The 18259-nt window shown below is 45.0% G+C and overlaps 1 protein-coding gene across 1 annotated transcript in view; it reads right to left on the bottom strand.

The window, feature by feature from the left end:
• hoga1 (4-hydroxy-2-oxoglutarate aldolase 1) overlaps positions 1 to 18259 on the bottom strand; it is a 31073-nt gene that overhangs the window by 5964 nt on the left and 6850 nt on the right. The window contains exons 3-6 of the mRNA XM_083935158.1: positions 18171 to 18259; positions 16640 to 16774; positions 8918 to 9014; positions 208 to 341 (exon numbers count right to left, since the gene is read on the bottom strand). The exon at positions 18171 to 18259 is cut by the window's right edge and continues 39 nt beyond it. Coding sequence (XP_083791284.1) covers positions 208 to 341; positions 8918 to 9014; positions 16640 to 16774; positions 18171 to 18259 — 455 coding nt within the window. The remainder of the gene's footprint in view (positions 1 to 207; positions 342 to 8917; positions 9015 to 16639; positions 16775 to 18170) is intronic.

Genomic DNA, 18259 nt, shown 5'->3' with positions numbered 1-18259 from the left:
AGTGCTGCAGATCCTCATGGCAACGAACCCTGCAAGTCTACAAAAGTGCACGTTTTCAGGTTTTCAGTCCGACACGACTGCGGTTTGTCTTTGCCCGCTGAGGTTCAATCGGACTCCAGATCGGCTGCACCTCTGACTAAACCTCCAGTCTGTCGCCGTTTGCTCGATATAAAAGTGTCGGTGCACAGCGCAGCAGATGGTACTCACGGCGGCGTTGGGCTCGATGAGGCGCTGCTGCAGGACTCTGGCTTCCTCCCAACGACCGGTCACACACAGACGCTCCAATTCACACAGCTCCCGGCCCAGAACGTTAGCCAGCGCGCACACTCCGCCAACCGCACCTGCACGCCCGGATCACACACGAGAGCTGAAGGATTCATGTTCATGCAATACTGTGAATACAGTGAATACAGCGAGACGTGCTCTTGACCCTTTGAACCCCAACAATCCTTCCCTTGTAAGAACATTTGTCTCAATAAAAAAGGAATAAAAGAGAAGAGAGTCCATTTGGTGTAACTTCATTGATATTGTAGTCCAGGGGTGTCGAAGTGATCCAGTAAAGGGTCGTCGTGGCTGCAGGTTTTCATTCCAACCAATCAAGAACACACCTGACTTGTGTCATGCAATCACCTGAACTGTCTTCACACAGTTGATTCAATAGATCAGGTGTGTTCTTGCTTAGTTGGAATGAAAACCCGCAGCCACACGGCCCTTTACTGGATCACTTTGACACCCCTGTTTTAGCCCTTTAGTATATCTTAACTTGCTCTATTACTGTGCATGTGCTTTTTCTTTTTATAGTTATTTCATGAGCATTGCTGGAGGATGCATGAGTCCTACGTTTTCATTGCCAGTTATTCCTCATGTCATCGTTGTGCACACGATGAATAAATCACTGAAAAAACTTGAGATTTATAGGTTGTAAGTCTCCTTAAATCACAGGAGGAGAGCTTCACACCATAAATTCACCCCATTTGCTTTTATTAACAGGATTTCTCCGCGGAGAAGTTCATAAATTGACTTCAGTTGTGGTAAGTGGAGGTACATGACAGGAACCTCTTCGGAGTAGACTCGTGAAGGTGACTGAATAAAAACATCTAGGTGGGACATTTCAGACGGAGAATGAGCTGAAATTCTTTTTTTTATTTTAGGGTTATTTCAGAACAGGTTACTTTGTGATAATGAGGAGATTAGGAGCAAAATGTTTCTCACTTAGGAAAGAAGAAGAAAAAAGGTCACTTTATAAATGGGGGGGAAACCAGAACGTCGCACACAAAATAGCTCAAATGTACGTAAAGTAAAATTTAAATGAAAGAGAATGATTAGCATTAGCAGTTAACCCTGGAGTCCTAATGTCCAAATGGGATGTAAAAGTAGATCCCTTATGTACTTTTTACTTAAACATTACATTCATGTTGATTTGTTTTGGTCGGATTACTCCGAAAACCTTGAGTTGTGCTTCAGGAAGGGAACTTTTTTTTATCAAACCTGGGAGAGAAGTTTATTGTTTGAGAACCAGCTGTAAATTAACTTTGTAATGTAATGAAATGTTGGAACACTGCAAAGGAAAATGTTGGTGTCTAGTAAAACCATGAGGGCCTTTTGTGTGCATGATATGAAAATCAATCAATCAATCAAACAGGGCAGCAAAGTCCGTATTTGGATTACTGTAGGTCACTGTCTCGCCTCCAACGAGTTCAGGATGCTGTAGATTTCACGGATCACTGGTAAATCATGTGGTTCTGGTTCCAGGCGACAGAGTGGAAATGTTTGATTTTTTTAAAAAGATACATTTTTTTGGCCTTTATGAGAATAGGAGGAGCTGGAGATTGACAGGAAATAGGAGAGAGAGAGAGAGAGAGAGAGAGAGAGAGAGAGAGAGAGAGAGAGAGAGAGAGAGAGAGAGAGAGAGAGAGAGAGAGAGAGAGAGAGAGAGAGAGAGATGGGGCAACATGCAGCAAAAGGAGTTGAACCCTAGGCCGCTGCAGTGAGGACTTTAAGGGCGCACTCACACTGTACTTGTCCCCCCCTCCCTCTCCCTCTCCCCCCGCGCCCAAGGCCCACTCCTGGGCGCGGTACGGTTGCACTCACACTGGTCAAACGAACTAGACTTTAGCCGTGGAACGTGCTTGGACACTGTACGGATGGACAGAGTGAGTGCGCCCTTAGGGCTCTGCTTCTCAACGCTTCAGGGCAGCGGCACGACAACTCTCATAACACACGAAACAAACCGACGCACACACACTTGTTACTCGGGAGATTTGTTTTCAGAGGGCAACCATGCAGGAATCACGACTCTACAGCTATCATAGCTTCTATGATGTTATGTAACTGCGATTATGGGTTGGACGCTTAAATCCATCCAATCGCTCTTTTGTTTTCCTTTCTGATTTGTTTTATTGTCTTCCGAGTTTCATGCTCCTGCTTCGTCCATCAAAGCGCTTTCTAAACTCTGAAGATGCTGTTTAAATAAGAGCTATGATTATTATTATTATTATTATTATTATTATTATCATATAATGGAATATAATTTTACAAAGCTGGCTCACATTTTAAGGGTTGCACTTTAATTCACAGCCGGTTGTTATAATCTTGGTTTCGTGGTGTTAAGCTGAAGGAGGCGGCCTGATGAATCACGTTTGATCAGTTCACTGTGTGCAATCACTCAACTCCGCACTTAGTATGTTTGGAATATCAAATGCTCCACCCAGCAATCATGCACGGTGCGCCGAAACATTAGCATGCACCGCAGCGGAGTACAAGAAGCACTCGAGTTGCCCGAGAGATCGGAGAATTTCCTCAGCCGTCAGAGAAGCATGAAATCCTTTAGCTGGAGTTTTCTTTAAAACGTGTGGACAGCGTTCAACGTTCAAACAAGTGAAGATAAAACAGAAAGCAGAAAGGACTGGAGGTGTGTTTTCAGCCGGTTGTTGTATGTGTGTGTGTATTCCTCTTAAATAAAGCCATCCATCACTCTCCTGCTGCCAACACACATAAATGAGTCACTGACAGCGTTTCCTCCTTGCATCCTGTTCTCTCTCCTCCCTGACGGATCAGTATGCAGCAGCGCTTCATACACTGTAATGTCTGAGTTTTATTTACAGAGCTAGAGACACATATATTGTTCAAGGCAGCGAGATATCATGGCCTTTCATTGTGACATCTCATTGTCTGCGTCTGGCAGGGGAGAAAAAAAAAAAGGCAAGAGAGAGTGGGCCTCCGTCCGTGGCCTTCGGGTTGTTGTTGTTGTTGTTGTGGATAGACGAGCCGGCGGCTGCTGATGGGCAGATTTTCTGTCTGATTTATGTTTCCGTGGCCCCCGCCGCCGCTCAGATCACACAGCTGAGAGCGGCTTACCTAACGCTGCTGACTGACAGGCGAGCTGCGCCGCGAAAAGACAGGCTCCTGAATAGAGACACTAAAGGCCGGACGCAGACAGACGGAGGCGAAAACCCGATGTCTGAAATGTCAAGGACACTAAGTGAAACAGATCTCTACCGACAACGCAGGCAAACAACCACAGTCACACTAATCTTATCTCATCTCATCTTCAGCCTCTTATCCGGGGTCGAGTCGCGGGGCAGCAGCTTTAGCAGGGGACCCCAAACTTCCCTTTCCCGGGCCACATTAACCAGCTCTAACTGGGGGATCCTGAGGCCTTCAAATACACGCTCCTTCAAGCACGAGGGGGAAATGGAACCGACTGAGTTTGATTGTGAACTCGTTTCTTGATGCAAGTCTGAAAAAAACACAAGCATATGCGCATGGGTGCAGATCCCGGGGGGGGACGGGGGCAACATGAGATGCCCCCCCCCCCCAATAAAAATACCCTATATTATTCAAAATTGAGCAAATGTATTTTCAGACTTCACATTCTTCACATTTTAGATTCACTTCTAAAAAGAAATATCTCATCTCATCTCATCTTCAACCTCTTATCCGGGGTCGGGTCTCGGGGGCAGAAGCTTTAGCAGGGGACCCCAAACTTCCCTTTCCCGGGCCACATTAACCAGCTCTAACTGGGGGATCCTGAGGCGTTCCCAGGCCAGTGTGGAGATCTAATCTCTCCACCTGGTCCTGGGTCTTCCCCGAGGCCTCCTCCCAGCTGGACGTGCCTGGAACACCCCGCTAGGGAGGCGCCCAGGGGGCATTTTATAGTGTTGTTCAAATTCTCCGTGGTTTATTTCATTCACTATATAGTCCACTATAAAATACCCACAATGCACAAGTAATTTGAGTGCACTCATTGTAAATACACTCTATCCTGTATCCCACGATGCAATGCGGCCGTGTTTTACCAGAGGAGAAGAAGCAGAAGAGGTGCTAACGCTAGCCAAGTACCTGAAAGCTAACCGCGGTTACCAACAACCGTTCCAGCTGACTACTGTTACTCGCTCGCCATCAGGACACACAACCGTTAACAAAGCCCCACTTGAACACCATCGGAATTTCAACCATTTATTTGGGATTTAACATTGAAATAAACTCGCAACTCCCGTCACACATTTACCGGCGCATCTACTGACACAACAATTTGTTAGAAAACTCTCAAGTCGTGTCCAAAATCTCGTTCGGTCATTCCCTCTATAGTTCACAATTTAATAAACAATATAAAGGGAACAGTGAGTGAGTGAATATGGTGACGACTTTGAACACAGCTAATGCGTAGACATACAAAATAACCTCTCAATCATCAGTTATGATGCATTGGCGGTGTGTGGTGTGGTGTCTGTACGTCTGCAGAGACGCAGCCCTCTCTGCTAACACTGAATGTTGCGTTCACAGACGGCGTGCGTTTAACTAAATGTATGTAGGCGGCAGAATTGACAGTAACAGCGGGAGCATAAATTTGGACATCAAAACCTGAACACAAACTCATATATATCATATCAATCACCGTGCTCCTTTAGTCTGCATAGCTATGACACACACACACACACACACACACACACACACACAGCCAATTACTTCCATATTTCAGCTATGGAGATGAGAACGTGTCAGGGAGCAAAGATCAGAGAGCTGTGGAAGTGTGTTTGGCAGGCCTGGCAGAGGGAGAACATGACTCATTAGGTTCTTGAGCATCATATTGATGCCTTTCCCCTAACTTGTTATCTAATCCAGGCTTAGAATACACCGTACGTGGCCGCCATGCCAAGAAGGTATAAGACATTCATAACGAAAGGTCGCAGATCTTTTATGATTTACTGCAGCTTCAAATGAAAGATCACATGCTTCTCTGCAGGATGAGAAGACCCTACTGAACTCTGGTCTGAGATAAACACACAACAGTCAAGAGAAAACACACCGGCTGTCCTTCATTTATGAGTATTGCATTGCATTGTGTATGTGGCTGTAATGACAATACACCCTCTTGAATCCTGGTCATTTTGGACCTGGAGGAAGCCTGTTAATGTGAAATCCTCTTGAGCACAGGGGACGTACAGACAGTAATGTAGTGTAAAGTCGCTGGTTTGAATGCTAAAGGTCCGTGTGTCTCCAAGGCCGCGGTTATATTGTGATCGTGACGTTCAGACGCTCCAGTTCTGAGGAATAGAAGTTCCTGAGAAAAATGTCCGACTCTGTTTTCACAGTAAAGACTTCAAAGAAGAATTTCTGTCGGTCTTCAACTCTTATTGGAAGTCTGTCTGCACAGTTGGATGAGGGAAGAAGAGTGAATCTATCTGTTCCTGGTCAAATTTTGGGCGCATGTTCACGTGAAAGTTTCTCTCTCGTTACGGCAATAAAAACCGCAAGTATGGAGTGTTTTCAAATGTCTTCACGAGTGGTCTATGAGACACTGCAGTCCCTTGGGTTCTCCGCAAAACACCTGCCAAGTGTGAGGTCGATTGGATGAAAGGTGCATGAACTATGCAAAGGGCACTCTACATACTGCACGCACACACACACACACACACACACACACACACAGATGAATTCCTTTAAAGTTAGATAATGCTGCAACAGAGCCACCTATTGGCCAAATGGCACCAGGTTTGTCATGTCCACTCAGACATCCCATCTTCACATGTCCACGAAATATGGCTGCAACAGCACAAAGCGTTCAAGAGATATGGCATTTTTTTTTTGCAATGTAAGCACCGCCCGTATCAGTTAAGCAAACTATGACGGTCAGCTGAAGCAAAACTGTACGGAAAATTAAAAATCTGAACTTTTTCCAACTGTTCTGCACCAAATTTGGCAATTATTGTTAAAAATTTGTAGGACGAGGAATGAAAAGAAAAGATTTGGACACAATTCAAAATGGCGGACAAACGTGGGTAATATGGATAGATTCGTCTGGACCACCAGAATCCAGAATTTTTGTTTCCCAGACGTATTGTTCAAAAGTCATAGGCCAAAACGTAAATGTGGTTGTTATAGCGCGACCATCTGGACAAGTTGCATCAAATCCAACACAAAGCACATCACTGGTTACGGAGGACAGCAGCCGACGTCTCATGTTGTCAGGCTCCGTGTAATGCGTTTGTGTTCAGAAGGAAAGTGAACAGACCAATCAGCGTCCTCTGAGGAGCTACTGGCAGATGAGGGAGGGTGACGGTTACACGAGGGGCGACCGCTCGTTCAAAACCACAACAATAGCGGCTCCTAAACAGGTTAGCTTAGATGCTGCATTAGCATCCGTTTGATCAGAAACGGAGAGTTTTTCTGCTTTGAGAGAAGAGAACGACGCTGAAGGCTAAATGTTTTCTTCTGCAAGAGTTTGACTGGCAGGTGGTTCATCCAGTCACCTGCCAGGTACGTTTTGAAGGTCCGCCCTTTTCCAAACATTTTCTAATGAAGCCTTTTCAGATGGTTCTGTGTAACAAACCATCTCATGAGTCAGGTTACATCACTGGGTCAGGTTACATCACTGGGTCCCCGGCAACAAAACCACCAAGTGTGAAGCAGATCTCATCAAGAGGAAGAGATCTTAAAACAGCTCCTCCCCGCAACTGCAGATGCGACGATGACGCAACTTCTGCAAATTGATTACAGTTGACTGAATGCACCCTGTGATGGATTCATCCTCTAAAGTAATTTATATGATTGATTTATTATGGTCAAATTAATATGAACGGCAGCTTACGAGGTACAGCAGGAAATCAATCTAAAAAAACGAGGACATGTTTAAGACGTGTAGCACTAAAATTCTACACGTTCAGACGGTGACACATATGTGTGATATTGTCGTCTCTGCTGCATGTCAAATCGGGCGCTTCCTAGACTAACAGCCAGCTTCTGGGGGCGACCCCGAAGTTTTGGCTTCACCTTTGGAGAGCAGTCGTGTCGCGCCCTGAATGTTGTGACTGCTTAATAATATAACAACGAAAAACAAAAGTCTGGAGCAGAAGCTGGAGAGATGGTTCCTTCTGGGTACAATTTTTTTTATGTGTTGCTTCTAGATGTACTGTGAGTAAGGGACCAGTCCTATCATCATAAAGGTTTGTGCGTTAGCGGGAAGGTTGCACGACATGGGAGTGAAAGAAGAGCTCTGTTTATTAAAATGTGAAAGTGCAATAAAAATATTTTGTCAAAATAATGGTGTTATAAATTCCCTATGCAAGTACATCATAATAAGATGTTAATGTGCTGAATATAATCTGATTTAAGTGTTTGAATATTTAGTCATGTAACTTATAGTTAGCGCGTTATTGGGTCAGGCTGTACAGGGGACAGCTATGTTTAAGGACCGTCCACGCTGACGACTGACCACACACTGTAACCGCACAACTTTAGTCTGGTTTTAACCGACCATCCACATGTAGCCGGTGTTATCGTGTCATGTTATCTTTTGAAACCGGGTCCTAGGGTGGGAAGATTTCAAAATGCCCCCCATGGAGTTGTCATCTGGACGGCGAAACCACATACTATATACTACCACAACTACTATAACGATGCCGTCATCGCCCTTCCCTCTGACCCCGCGGCGTCACATAACAACAACAGTTCTGCTCCATGAGAGGAGAGAGACGGACCCGTAGACTGTTTACTGAACTGGACTCTGAGCCACATGCATGGGAATGAATGAGGCCGACCACAGATTTCTCCCTTTTCCCTGATGCTCAATATGTTTCCTGTTTAAATGAATTTGGAAAAAAAGAACTTGTACTTTTCAAAGTACAAGTTCTGAAGCTGTTTTTCAAATTCTTTTAAGCAGGAAATATATTAGAAGAAGAAGAAGAAGAATTACTTTATTTATCCCGCACGGGGAAATTGAATGTTTTCACTCTATTATTAATCATGTTACACACACAGGCCCGAAATACACACACATGCACAGACAGGACCTATACATGCAATTAAGGAGAGATGTTAGAGTGAGGGGGCTGCCAGTGACCGGCGCCTCGGCAGTGCCCAGGAGATGAACTGGCACCTCTCCAGCCACCAGTCCACACTCCATACATGGTCCACACAGGGACTTGAACCAACGACCCTACGGTTCCCAGCCAAGTCACCTATAGACTGAGCTACTGCCTATATTGAAATATGTCAAATAAAAAGTTTTTTTTTAAAGTAGTAAAGTAAGTTCTGAAGAAATATGTTGTAGTCATACACAGGTTCTCCTCATTGTCCCGTGCTGTTATTAAATAACTGAAATATAAAGTATTTCATGTAAAATAAGTTATGATGTTCCTTATTTTAAAAATATGGGTCCCTTAAGAAAAAGGTTGGGAACCACTGGTGTAAGTGACCGTTTATCAAAAGAGTAAAAAAAAAAAAGAGATTTGTGAAGTTTGTGGACGTTTCTCTGTGATCGTAATTGAGGACAACAAAGTCGACTTCTCCACTTTGGTACGAGATAAAGAGAAAACAAACATTAAGGGAGGTAGCAGCCTGGGGGACGTGGAGGTTACCCACAGCTCCTTGTGAGGAACAACAGCTTTGTTTGTGTAGTTTTAGGGGTTTTTCTTACCGACACAATAGGCCGCCATGAGAAACCCTGCTGAGCCCGCCAACACCTGGAAATCCTGCGATTTGGTTTTGTGAACAATTAGGCCGATCCGTGAGATCTGAGGAGCGAGTAAAGAAACAGAGAGAGGGGGAGAGGGGGAGAGAGAGAGAGAGAGAGAGTCAGGAGCGTTTCATTGTCATCACTCCTCCCTGATGTCAGGACTCATATCTCGGCGTAGCGTGTTTTAATCCCCGGGGGACGCCGTCACAAGAGACAGCGACAAATCCAACACCTCACAAAAGGTAAACAAATCGCTCAAATTGAGACGAGCATCGACTGTTAACATTGTTTTGGGAGGAGGAGGAGGAGGGGGGGGGTCGTACCAGATCCCGAACAGGAGGAGAAGAAGGAGGAGAAGGAGAAGAGAGGGGGAAAAACAGACAAGTCCCCAGTGAGAAAAAAAAGGAATGATCTTCAAAAGAGGAGGAGGAGGAGGGGAAGGAGGAGGAGGAGGGGGGAGGAGGATGGGAAAGGCTGATGAATAATTGATAAGCTCTTTATTTTGTTTTGCCTCTTTTAATTCTCTTTTGTCACTGCGGATGTGAAGCGCAGAATCCAAATAAACCTGAAATGTTCAAAGGGAGCGCGTGAGAAACCGCGCGGCTGCTCCGCACATGAAACTGAAAACTCCGCAGGGAAAAGCTGCAGCCTCCGGTTTTAAGTCTCCATCACGGTTACAACTGAGGCTCTATTTTTAACCACTGTGAGTGTCAATCAGTTCCCCCGTATCAGTCATTTCAAACTCGCAGGGCTGTAATTGATCAGTCAGTCAATCAGGTTTATAGGAGCTCCTGCTGCTCTCCTGAAAGCTCGAGCACTCTGGCGTTTTCCGTGCAGCACCCCCCCGATGGGAAAATAACATCACAGCGAGAGCGCCGTCTGCCCTCGTGACAGAAAAACACTCATTAGCTTTTATTTTTCTAAGTCTCATTATTGTCATTAGCCCGCGGTGCGCACCTTCAGAGCGTCACCCTCTACGGTAGATTAGGGTTTTAAGCCTCAAACGTCAAAAAATGTGTTTTTGTTGCACCACGGTGACAAAAACGGGGAGAAAAATAAAAGATTTAGATGCAAAATATGGATTATTTTGAAGCTGATGTTGATAAATAAAACCTGCGTCTCTCGGCCGACACCAAAAAGAAGTTCATAGCTTTATTATTAGTAGTGTTATTGTTATGAATTATACATACAATATTTGACATTCAACTAATTCTAGAGTTTAACACTTGAACAAAATAATAATAAGAAGAAGAATAACTTTATTGATCCCGCAACGGGGAAATTGAATTTTTTCACTCTTATTATTAATCATGTCACACACACACACACACACACACACACACACACACACACACACACACACACACACACAAGCAGTTGGGGGTTCGGTGTCTTGCTCAACAGCACCTCAGTAGTGCCCAGGAGAAGAACTGGCACCTCTCCAGCCACCAGTCCACGCTCCATTCATGGTCCACACAGGGACTTGAGCCAGCGACCCTCCGGTTCCCAGCCAGGTCACCTATGGACTGAGCTTCTGCCACCCCCGGAATAAGGAATAAATATAAATAAATAAACATCAGGGCTGTGTGTTTAATATCAGTCCGTTTCTGACCACGCTCCGCCGGACAAACTACGTACAAACACCAGTAAGAAATCCTCCCCAGCGTCGTTTCAGACCAACACATCGATACTGGCCAATCACAGATCACCTCTGTATCTATCTGAGTATTTGTTTTCCGATGTGTGCAGACATGAAATCTGATTTTATTCAACAAAAAGTGAAACATGGTCCAATTTCTTCTTTAATTTAATACATTTTCTAATGAAGCAGTTGTTACCTTTCTAACACGTCTCACGGCGCTTCCCTCCAAAGCGAATAATCTACTAATTTTATAACAGTATTTAACGTTAGCCAGTCTTCAACTGAAAGTCTTTCTTTGAGTGGTGTATAATCGATGAGCTAGCTCTCAACTCAGAATGATTCATTGTTTCTGTAGCAACAACAGACAACACTGGCAACCCCCAACGCCCAGCGCTATTGGCTGCTACAATGAAAACAGAACGTGACAGAAGGTCTTTGTCAAACCAGTCAAAAAGGATTGAAATATATTTTTTTTTATGGAAAAGCAAGACTTTCATTCTGTACCCCTCAAACGCCCCGTGGGTGTATTAATATAACAAAAAAAATTAAATATAGCTTTTAATAAAGATTCTACATATTCCACCTTTAACAGCAGCAGGTTAGCATCGTTATTGTTTAGGTTAGCATTAGCTCAAAACAGCTTTGACTTTGGACTCTTTCAAACATTTTTTTCATTCATTCATCTTTAACCGCTTGTCCCTGTCAGGGTCGCGGGGAGGCGGGAGCCGATACCAGCTGACATCGGGCGTGAGGCGGGGTCCACCCTGGACAGGACGCCAGTCTATCACAGGGCGAACTGAGACAGACAACCATTCACTCCTACGGGCAATTTAGAGTCATCAATGAACCGAACACCTGCACGTCTTTGGACTGTGGGAGGAAACCGGAGAACCCGGAGAAAACCCACGCAGACACGGGAGAACATGCACACTCTACACTGAAGGGCCCCAGCCGGGATTCAAACCAGGAACCCTCTCGCTTTGAGGCGACAGTGCTAACCACCACACCACTGTGTCGCCCTTCTTTCAAACGTGTTATAAAAATCAGACCAAAGAGCAGTGAGGTTAAACTTGCATTTAGCTTTGTGATCAATAAGAGAAAAAACCCAAGGCACACTGGAAACTCTTCCATTGGCCTGGCGCCTACACGCTCCCTCAGTCTACTTCAGGGCATGTGAGTCGTGTCAGCCACTCCGCTGGCATCTGCTCTCTCTGTACATGTCATAAAACTGTCTTCAGTGTCTGGTCTCTCACCCTGTGCTCTATGGAACCTCAGAAAGCAGTTTGTTCACATTTTCTGCACTTTGCACAAGAAATAATGAATGAATACGGCCGTCTATAAATAATAAATAATATAAATATTGATAAATCTGACTTTTTGTTATCGCAAAATGTACCAAATCTAAGTCATTTATACATTATAAAATTCAAATTCAGTGGGAGCTAGAAAAGTAAACATTTTAATATTTTTAATATGTAATAAAGTCACTGAATAAGGGGAGTACATTGTATTACATATTTACATATACAATTTAAATGATTAATATTCACTTTGCATTAACTTAACATACAAAATGAATTTTAATTTTTGTGTGTGACGTTTCTCGGGGACGGAAGGTCGCACACACTCAGGGGTGGCACCGTTGGAAAGTCCGTACATGAAAACATATTTAAGGAATCAACTTCCATCTCTCTACGACCTGTGTGTGTGTGTGTGTGTGAGTGTGTGTGTGTGTGTGTGTGTCTGTGTGTGTACTGCAAAGACACGCACGTCCTTTACTGTCTTTAAGTATGAGAGGATAGAAAAACGTTGACCAGGGTCAGAATTTGTGTGTGTGTGTGTGTGTGTGTTTGTGTCCGTGCGTGTGCATGTGCGTGTGCGTGTGCGTGTGCGTGTGCGTGTGCGTGTGCGTGTGTGTGTGTGTGTGTGTGTGTGTACTGTAAAGACACGAACGTCCTTTATTGTCTCTAAGTACGAGAAGATAGAAAAACGTTGACCAGGGTCAGAATTTGTGTGTGCGTGTGCGTGTGTGTGTGTGTGTGTGTGTGTGTGCGTGCTTGTGTGTGTGTGTGTGCGTGTTGCCAACGTTGCCTTAAGCCGACAGACGGAAAACCACTTTAGAAACATACGATAATTGAGCATATATGTATATGAATCCAGCATGTTCCTGTTTTTTCCAACTCATCTTAATTTAAAGGTGTTAAACAGTCACATCACACTTCTCCACACTCAGCCCTGCTTCCTGAATTCAAATGTAAAATGTTTCCATTTTTCGCATTTAATTGTTACGTGTTTAATGTATAAAAAACATATGTAAAGAACAGCTTGTCATCTTAATCAACACTAGGTTTTTGTGACAAGCAGCAGCAGCGGCGGCGGCGTTATGTTGACTTATGTCATATTTTCAAGTTCCGAGACTATTTTCCCGGTGACAGGTTACACCTCAACAGAAGGTGTTATGATTATTTCACTTGAGAGATGATAATTGTTTGTATTGCACAGGCGGATTTTGGTCGGCGTGCAAAGGCGAAAAGGTGCCTCCTCGCCGTAACGCTCATTAGATGAGAGGACACGAGGTGGAACTTTAATGAACGCAACAAATATCTTAACGACATTACAAGAGAGTTAAAAGGATATGTGCAAAAATAGCCTTTACCATGTGATTAACTAGAAAATGTGCTATATCATGATATATTTCATAGTTGAGATATGATCAGGATAGATCGGGGGTGCCAAGGCCCCCCCGAACAGCATTAGCTTCTGGCCGGGGACCCCCTTTGCACTGGGGTAGAGGACTGATGGGATAGAGCATGGGTGTCAAAGTGATCCAGTAAAGGGCCGTGTGTGTGTGTGTGTGTGGCTGCAGGTTTTCATTCCAACCAATCAAAAACACACCTGGTCCAACAAACCAACAGTGTGAAGACAGTTCAGGTGATGGAGTAAGTAGAGTCAGGTGTGTTCCTGCTTGGTTGGAATGAAAACCTGCAGCCACACACACACACGGCCCCTTTACTGGATCAGTTTGACACCCATGGGATAAAGTGTCTGAGAGGAGGATGCTGTCTAAACAGCATCCTGGACAACAACACTCACCCTCTCCACCAGCTGCTGACCTCTGACCTCCAGCAGAAGCACCTTCAGCCACAGACTCATTCTCCCCCGGTGCAACACTGAACGCCGAAGGAAGTCTTTTCTCCTAGTGACCATCAATCTCTATAATCCCCCCCCCCCCCCCCCCGGGTCAGGTAAGGAACAGTGGAGACATTGTGTCCTGACAAAATGTCACTTTGTCACTTTATATCATCACTACATCACTTTATTAGTGGTACTGTAACTTACTGCTGCTACACTTCAGTGTACTTTACTGTAACTTAGTTCAGTAAGAAAGGCTGCTACACTTTAACACTGTATCTTATCGCTCATTATCACTTATTTAGTTTGTACTTATTTTATTTCAACTTGCTGCTAAACTGCACGCTGCGTTTAACCACAATGTTTGTTGCACTCTGTCACACTTAGTTATTGTTTGATTTATTTTACGTTAGCTTTATTTTATTATATTTTTATGCTTATTGTTACTCTTATCCTTTCCCACCTTTTTAGGGGCGGCAGTAGCTCAGTCCATAGGTGACTTGGCTGGGAACCACTGCCCAGGTGCTGTTGAGCAAGGCACCGAACCCCCAACTGCTCGGGGCGCCGGTCAATGGCAGCCCCCTCACTCGAACATCTCTCCATTAATTGCATGTATAGGTCCTGTCTGTGCATGTGAGTGTATTTCGGGCCTGTGTGTGTGTAACATGTAAAAATAGAGTTAAAGTTGAATTTCCCCATTGCGGGACGAATTAAGGAATTCTTCTTCTTTTTCTTCTTCTATTGAAACTGTCGCACAATAATTTCCCTCGGGATAAATAAAGCTTCTTGAATCTTGAATCTTGCATCTGGAGGCTGCTGCAAGTCAAACTTGACCTACAAGCCTGCATACGCCAGAGTCCGCTGACAAAACACCGCTTTCATTTCTGAAAATATGTCAATTTTTTTGCCAGAGTGCAACAAAAATCTATTCTGGCCACGACCACGCATGCTAGAAATGGACATTTTTGATAAAGTAATCTGCCAAATAGCAGCAGCGGGCTGATGTGGGGAAATCACTTTTGCCACTCATGTTTTGTATAATCTTTCTAGAACCTGTCTGCCTTCCTCAAATTGACCCATCGGCCCCTTGTTTTCTGTGTTTGGCCTCTTCACGCCTACTACTGAGCAGAGCCGCTCTGCGCTTGAACTACGCCCACGCCTCTGTCTCCCAGCGAGTGGACAAACATGTTATTTCCCAAATCAGAAATCCATTTGCAACTTCTCGCAAACACTTCCCACACAGATGAAAAAAAGGTACTGAGGCTACGACGAGAGCAAACTGTTCTCCCCCCCCCCCCCCCCCCCCCCCCCAACAAGTCACCCCGCAATCAGCCCTGAAGGATGAAAGTACACACTGGAGCCGTGGGCCGCTGCACAGGCACCACTCTCTCCTCTGCGGTGGCTACTTTACTGAAAATGTGCCGTTCAAATGAGAACCTGAATATAATGTTGTGTCTGCTGATGAGTGGAAGTGCAATGTCTCTTTTTTCATTATAGAGAAGAAGAAAATCATCATTTCTAGATCAAAAGAAAGAAAATCCTCCTGATCAAACTTTAGATTTCTGGAGATTGCTGGAGGTTTTGAAACTAGTGCCATGTTTCCGCTGCATGGCCGCCATGTTTTTCTGGTATCAGTGTTTTTCTATTTTTTGTTTTTCACTGAGGATCGTACCCTCACTGTGTAGGAAGGACTCTCCGCTGATCGCCAAAGTGATGCCTCGTAAAACTGCTGTGACTTCATCTTCAAGACGTTACTCACAGAACCGAAAACCAAACAGAGGAACGTCTGCACTTTGTCAAGTGTACGGCACAGTGAACGCAACAGTGTACATAATAGTGTACGGCACAGTGAACGCAACAGTGTACATCAAAGTGTACGGCACAGTGAACCTGACAGTGTACATCATTGTGTACGGCACAGTGAACCTAACTGTGTACATCATAGTGTACGGCACAGTGAACGCAACAGTGTACATCATAGTGTACGGCACAGTGAACCTTACAGTGTACATCATAGTGTACGGCACAGTGAACCTAACAGTGTACATCACAGTGTACGGCACAGTGAACCTAACAGTGTACATCACAGTGTACGGCACAGTGAACCTAACAGTGTACATCATAGTGTACGGCACAGTGAACCTAACAGTGTACATCATAGTGTACGGCACAGTGAACCTAACAGTGTGCATCATAGTGTACGGCACAGTGAACGCAACAGTGTACATCATAGTGTACGGCACAGTGAACCTAACAGTGTACATCATAGTGTACGGCACAGTGAACGCAACAGTGTACATCATAGTGTACGGCACAGTGAACCTAACAGTGTGCATCATAGTGTACGGCACAGTGAACCTAACAGTGTACATCTTAGTGTGCGGCGTAGGTGTACAGTACCGAACTATTGAAGGAGAAATCCAGTAGAATCGCTAACAACCGGACGTGGCTAACAGTGATTAGCTCGTGGTAGTACAGTGAAGGCATTCAAAGGTCTTTTTTAACCACTAATACTGCTCAAAATAACACCAATTCTCTGCAGTAGCATGAGAAGAGTCCTTACATATAAAACGAAGGAAAAAATACTTTTGCTCACTGTTACTCCTTAATACTGCGGCTGCTGACGGGGGCTGGACAATCTGGTGTGGCGCAATCAATTCTCAGCACTTTTCAGACTCGTCGTGGTGAAAACTGACCACATGGGACGTCGTCTGACTTCGTCCGGTTAATATCAAATGGCTTGATGTCAACGAGAAGCAAAGCCTGATACATTACATGGAAATCTGCAGCCCTGTCGGGTGCACGAGGCACCGGTGCGGCTGCTGGAGATAATGTTTCTCCAGCCGCAGCACAGCGACACCTGCGGACTCTCAGATTACAAGGAGACACTTAAACGTGTGTTTTCTTACATCTCCTCCGCTGTCTTTAAGGCCCAGGATGTTCGGGTGCTGGGACAGCTGCACCACAGCGTCCAGCGGCAGCTCCAGGCCCGTGTTGGCCGGCACGCTGTACAGAACCACCGGCACCGGGCTGCTGTCCGCCACCTGCAGGGGACACGCAGAGAGATGAGCCCGCGAAAGCACCATGTTTGAATCCGCACTTTCCCTTAAACCCTTGTTGTAAACTCGTTTACAATACAACCTGTAAAGGTGATGAAATGAAGGATTTGTGGAAACGACTGGAGGACAAATATTAAACAAAGTACAAATATCAGCGTTTAAAAAGATGTACAACAAAGTGCTTTTGCGAGGTATAGAAATGGGGACGGGGAATATATTGTATTGTATTATAATGCAACTGTGTCAGGGTGCTCATAAGTGTGTAAGTCAGGGCTGCCCAACCCTGCTCCTAGAGAGCCACTGTCCTGCATGTTTTAGGTTTCTCTCTGCTCTAACACACTTGAATCTAATGATGTGCTCATTATCAAGCAGCTGATGCTCGTCACAGGTTTGAAAATCGTTAGACTCAAGTGTGTTAGAGCGGGGAGAAACCTAAAACATGCAGGACAGTGGCCCTCCAGGGGCAGGGTTGGACAGCCCTGGTGTAAGTACACATGTGTTGCGGTCGCCGACGTTCGTGTAGAGCTGAAACGATTTGTCGATTAGTCGTCGACTGTTAGGACGACTGATTTTGTTCTGCTTAACAATGCTGCTATAGGCCGAGTCTGCTGGGGGATAATCCTTTTCCTGATCCTCTGAGCTTCTCTCCTCTCTGTTTGTATCATTCATGTCTCATCACTGCATGTTACTAATTCAGCTTCTTCCCCGGAGTTGTTTGTGCTTTGTCGTCTCGCAGGTCTCTGCTGATGGTGGTGGTGCCTGCTGCCGTGGTCCTGTGTGCAGGTCTCTGCTGATGGTGGTGGTGCCTGCTGCCGTGGTCCTGCATGACGCTTCCTGCTGCTGTTATAATCTATCACCTCAGCTGTGCTTGTTTCTACTGTTCTGCTGTTTTAATAAGTCATATTCACATTACTATAGATATTATTATAGTTACTGGAAGTGTGTCTGTCTCTGTCTTTGTCTCTCTCTGTCCATCTGTCCGTCTTTTCTCTCTCTCTCTCTCCTTTTCTTCCTCTCTCCGGTGCAGACAGATGTCCGTCCTCCACAGAGCTGGGTCTGTCTGACGTTCCTGTCTGTTATAGTGAAGGTTTTCAACGCCACCGTACTCTACGGGGGAATTGTTGGGTCTCTGTAAATCATAAATAAGTCATAGAGTGTGGTCTTTACCTACTCTGTAAAGTGTCCTGAGATCACTTTTGTTATGATTCGACACTATAAATAAAATTGAATTGCATTGACGTCGTCTTGGCCTTCGGGGAAACACACTGATCCACATTTTTCACCCGTTTCATCGAGCGAAACGGCGAATAGACCCAACGAGAATAACCCACGGGTGACCGGAGAATGAAAACGACCATTAGTTAGTTAGCTGCGGCCCTACCTTCGTGAAATGCTGCATCAGAGCGCGGCCGTCCATCTTGCCCTTGTAGAAGCAGGGCGTAACCACGAGGACGACGTCGGCTCCGGCTG

Source organism: Echiichthys vipera (assembly GCF_963691815.1).
Source record: "Echiichthys vipera genome assembly, chromosome: 2".
NCBI lineage: Eukaryota > Metazoa > Chordata > Actinopteri > Perciformes > Trachinidae > Echiichthys > Echiichthys vipera.
The sequence above is the reverse complement of the archived record's forward strand: the minus strand, read 5'-3'. Positions and strand labels throughout refer to the sequence as shown.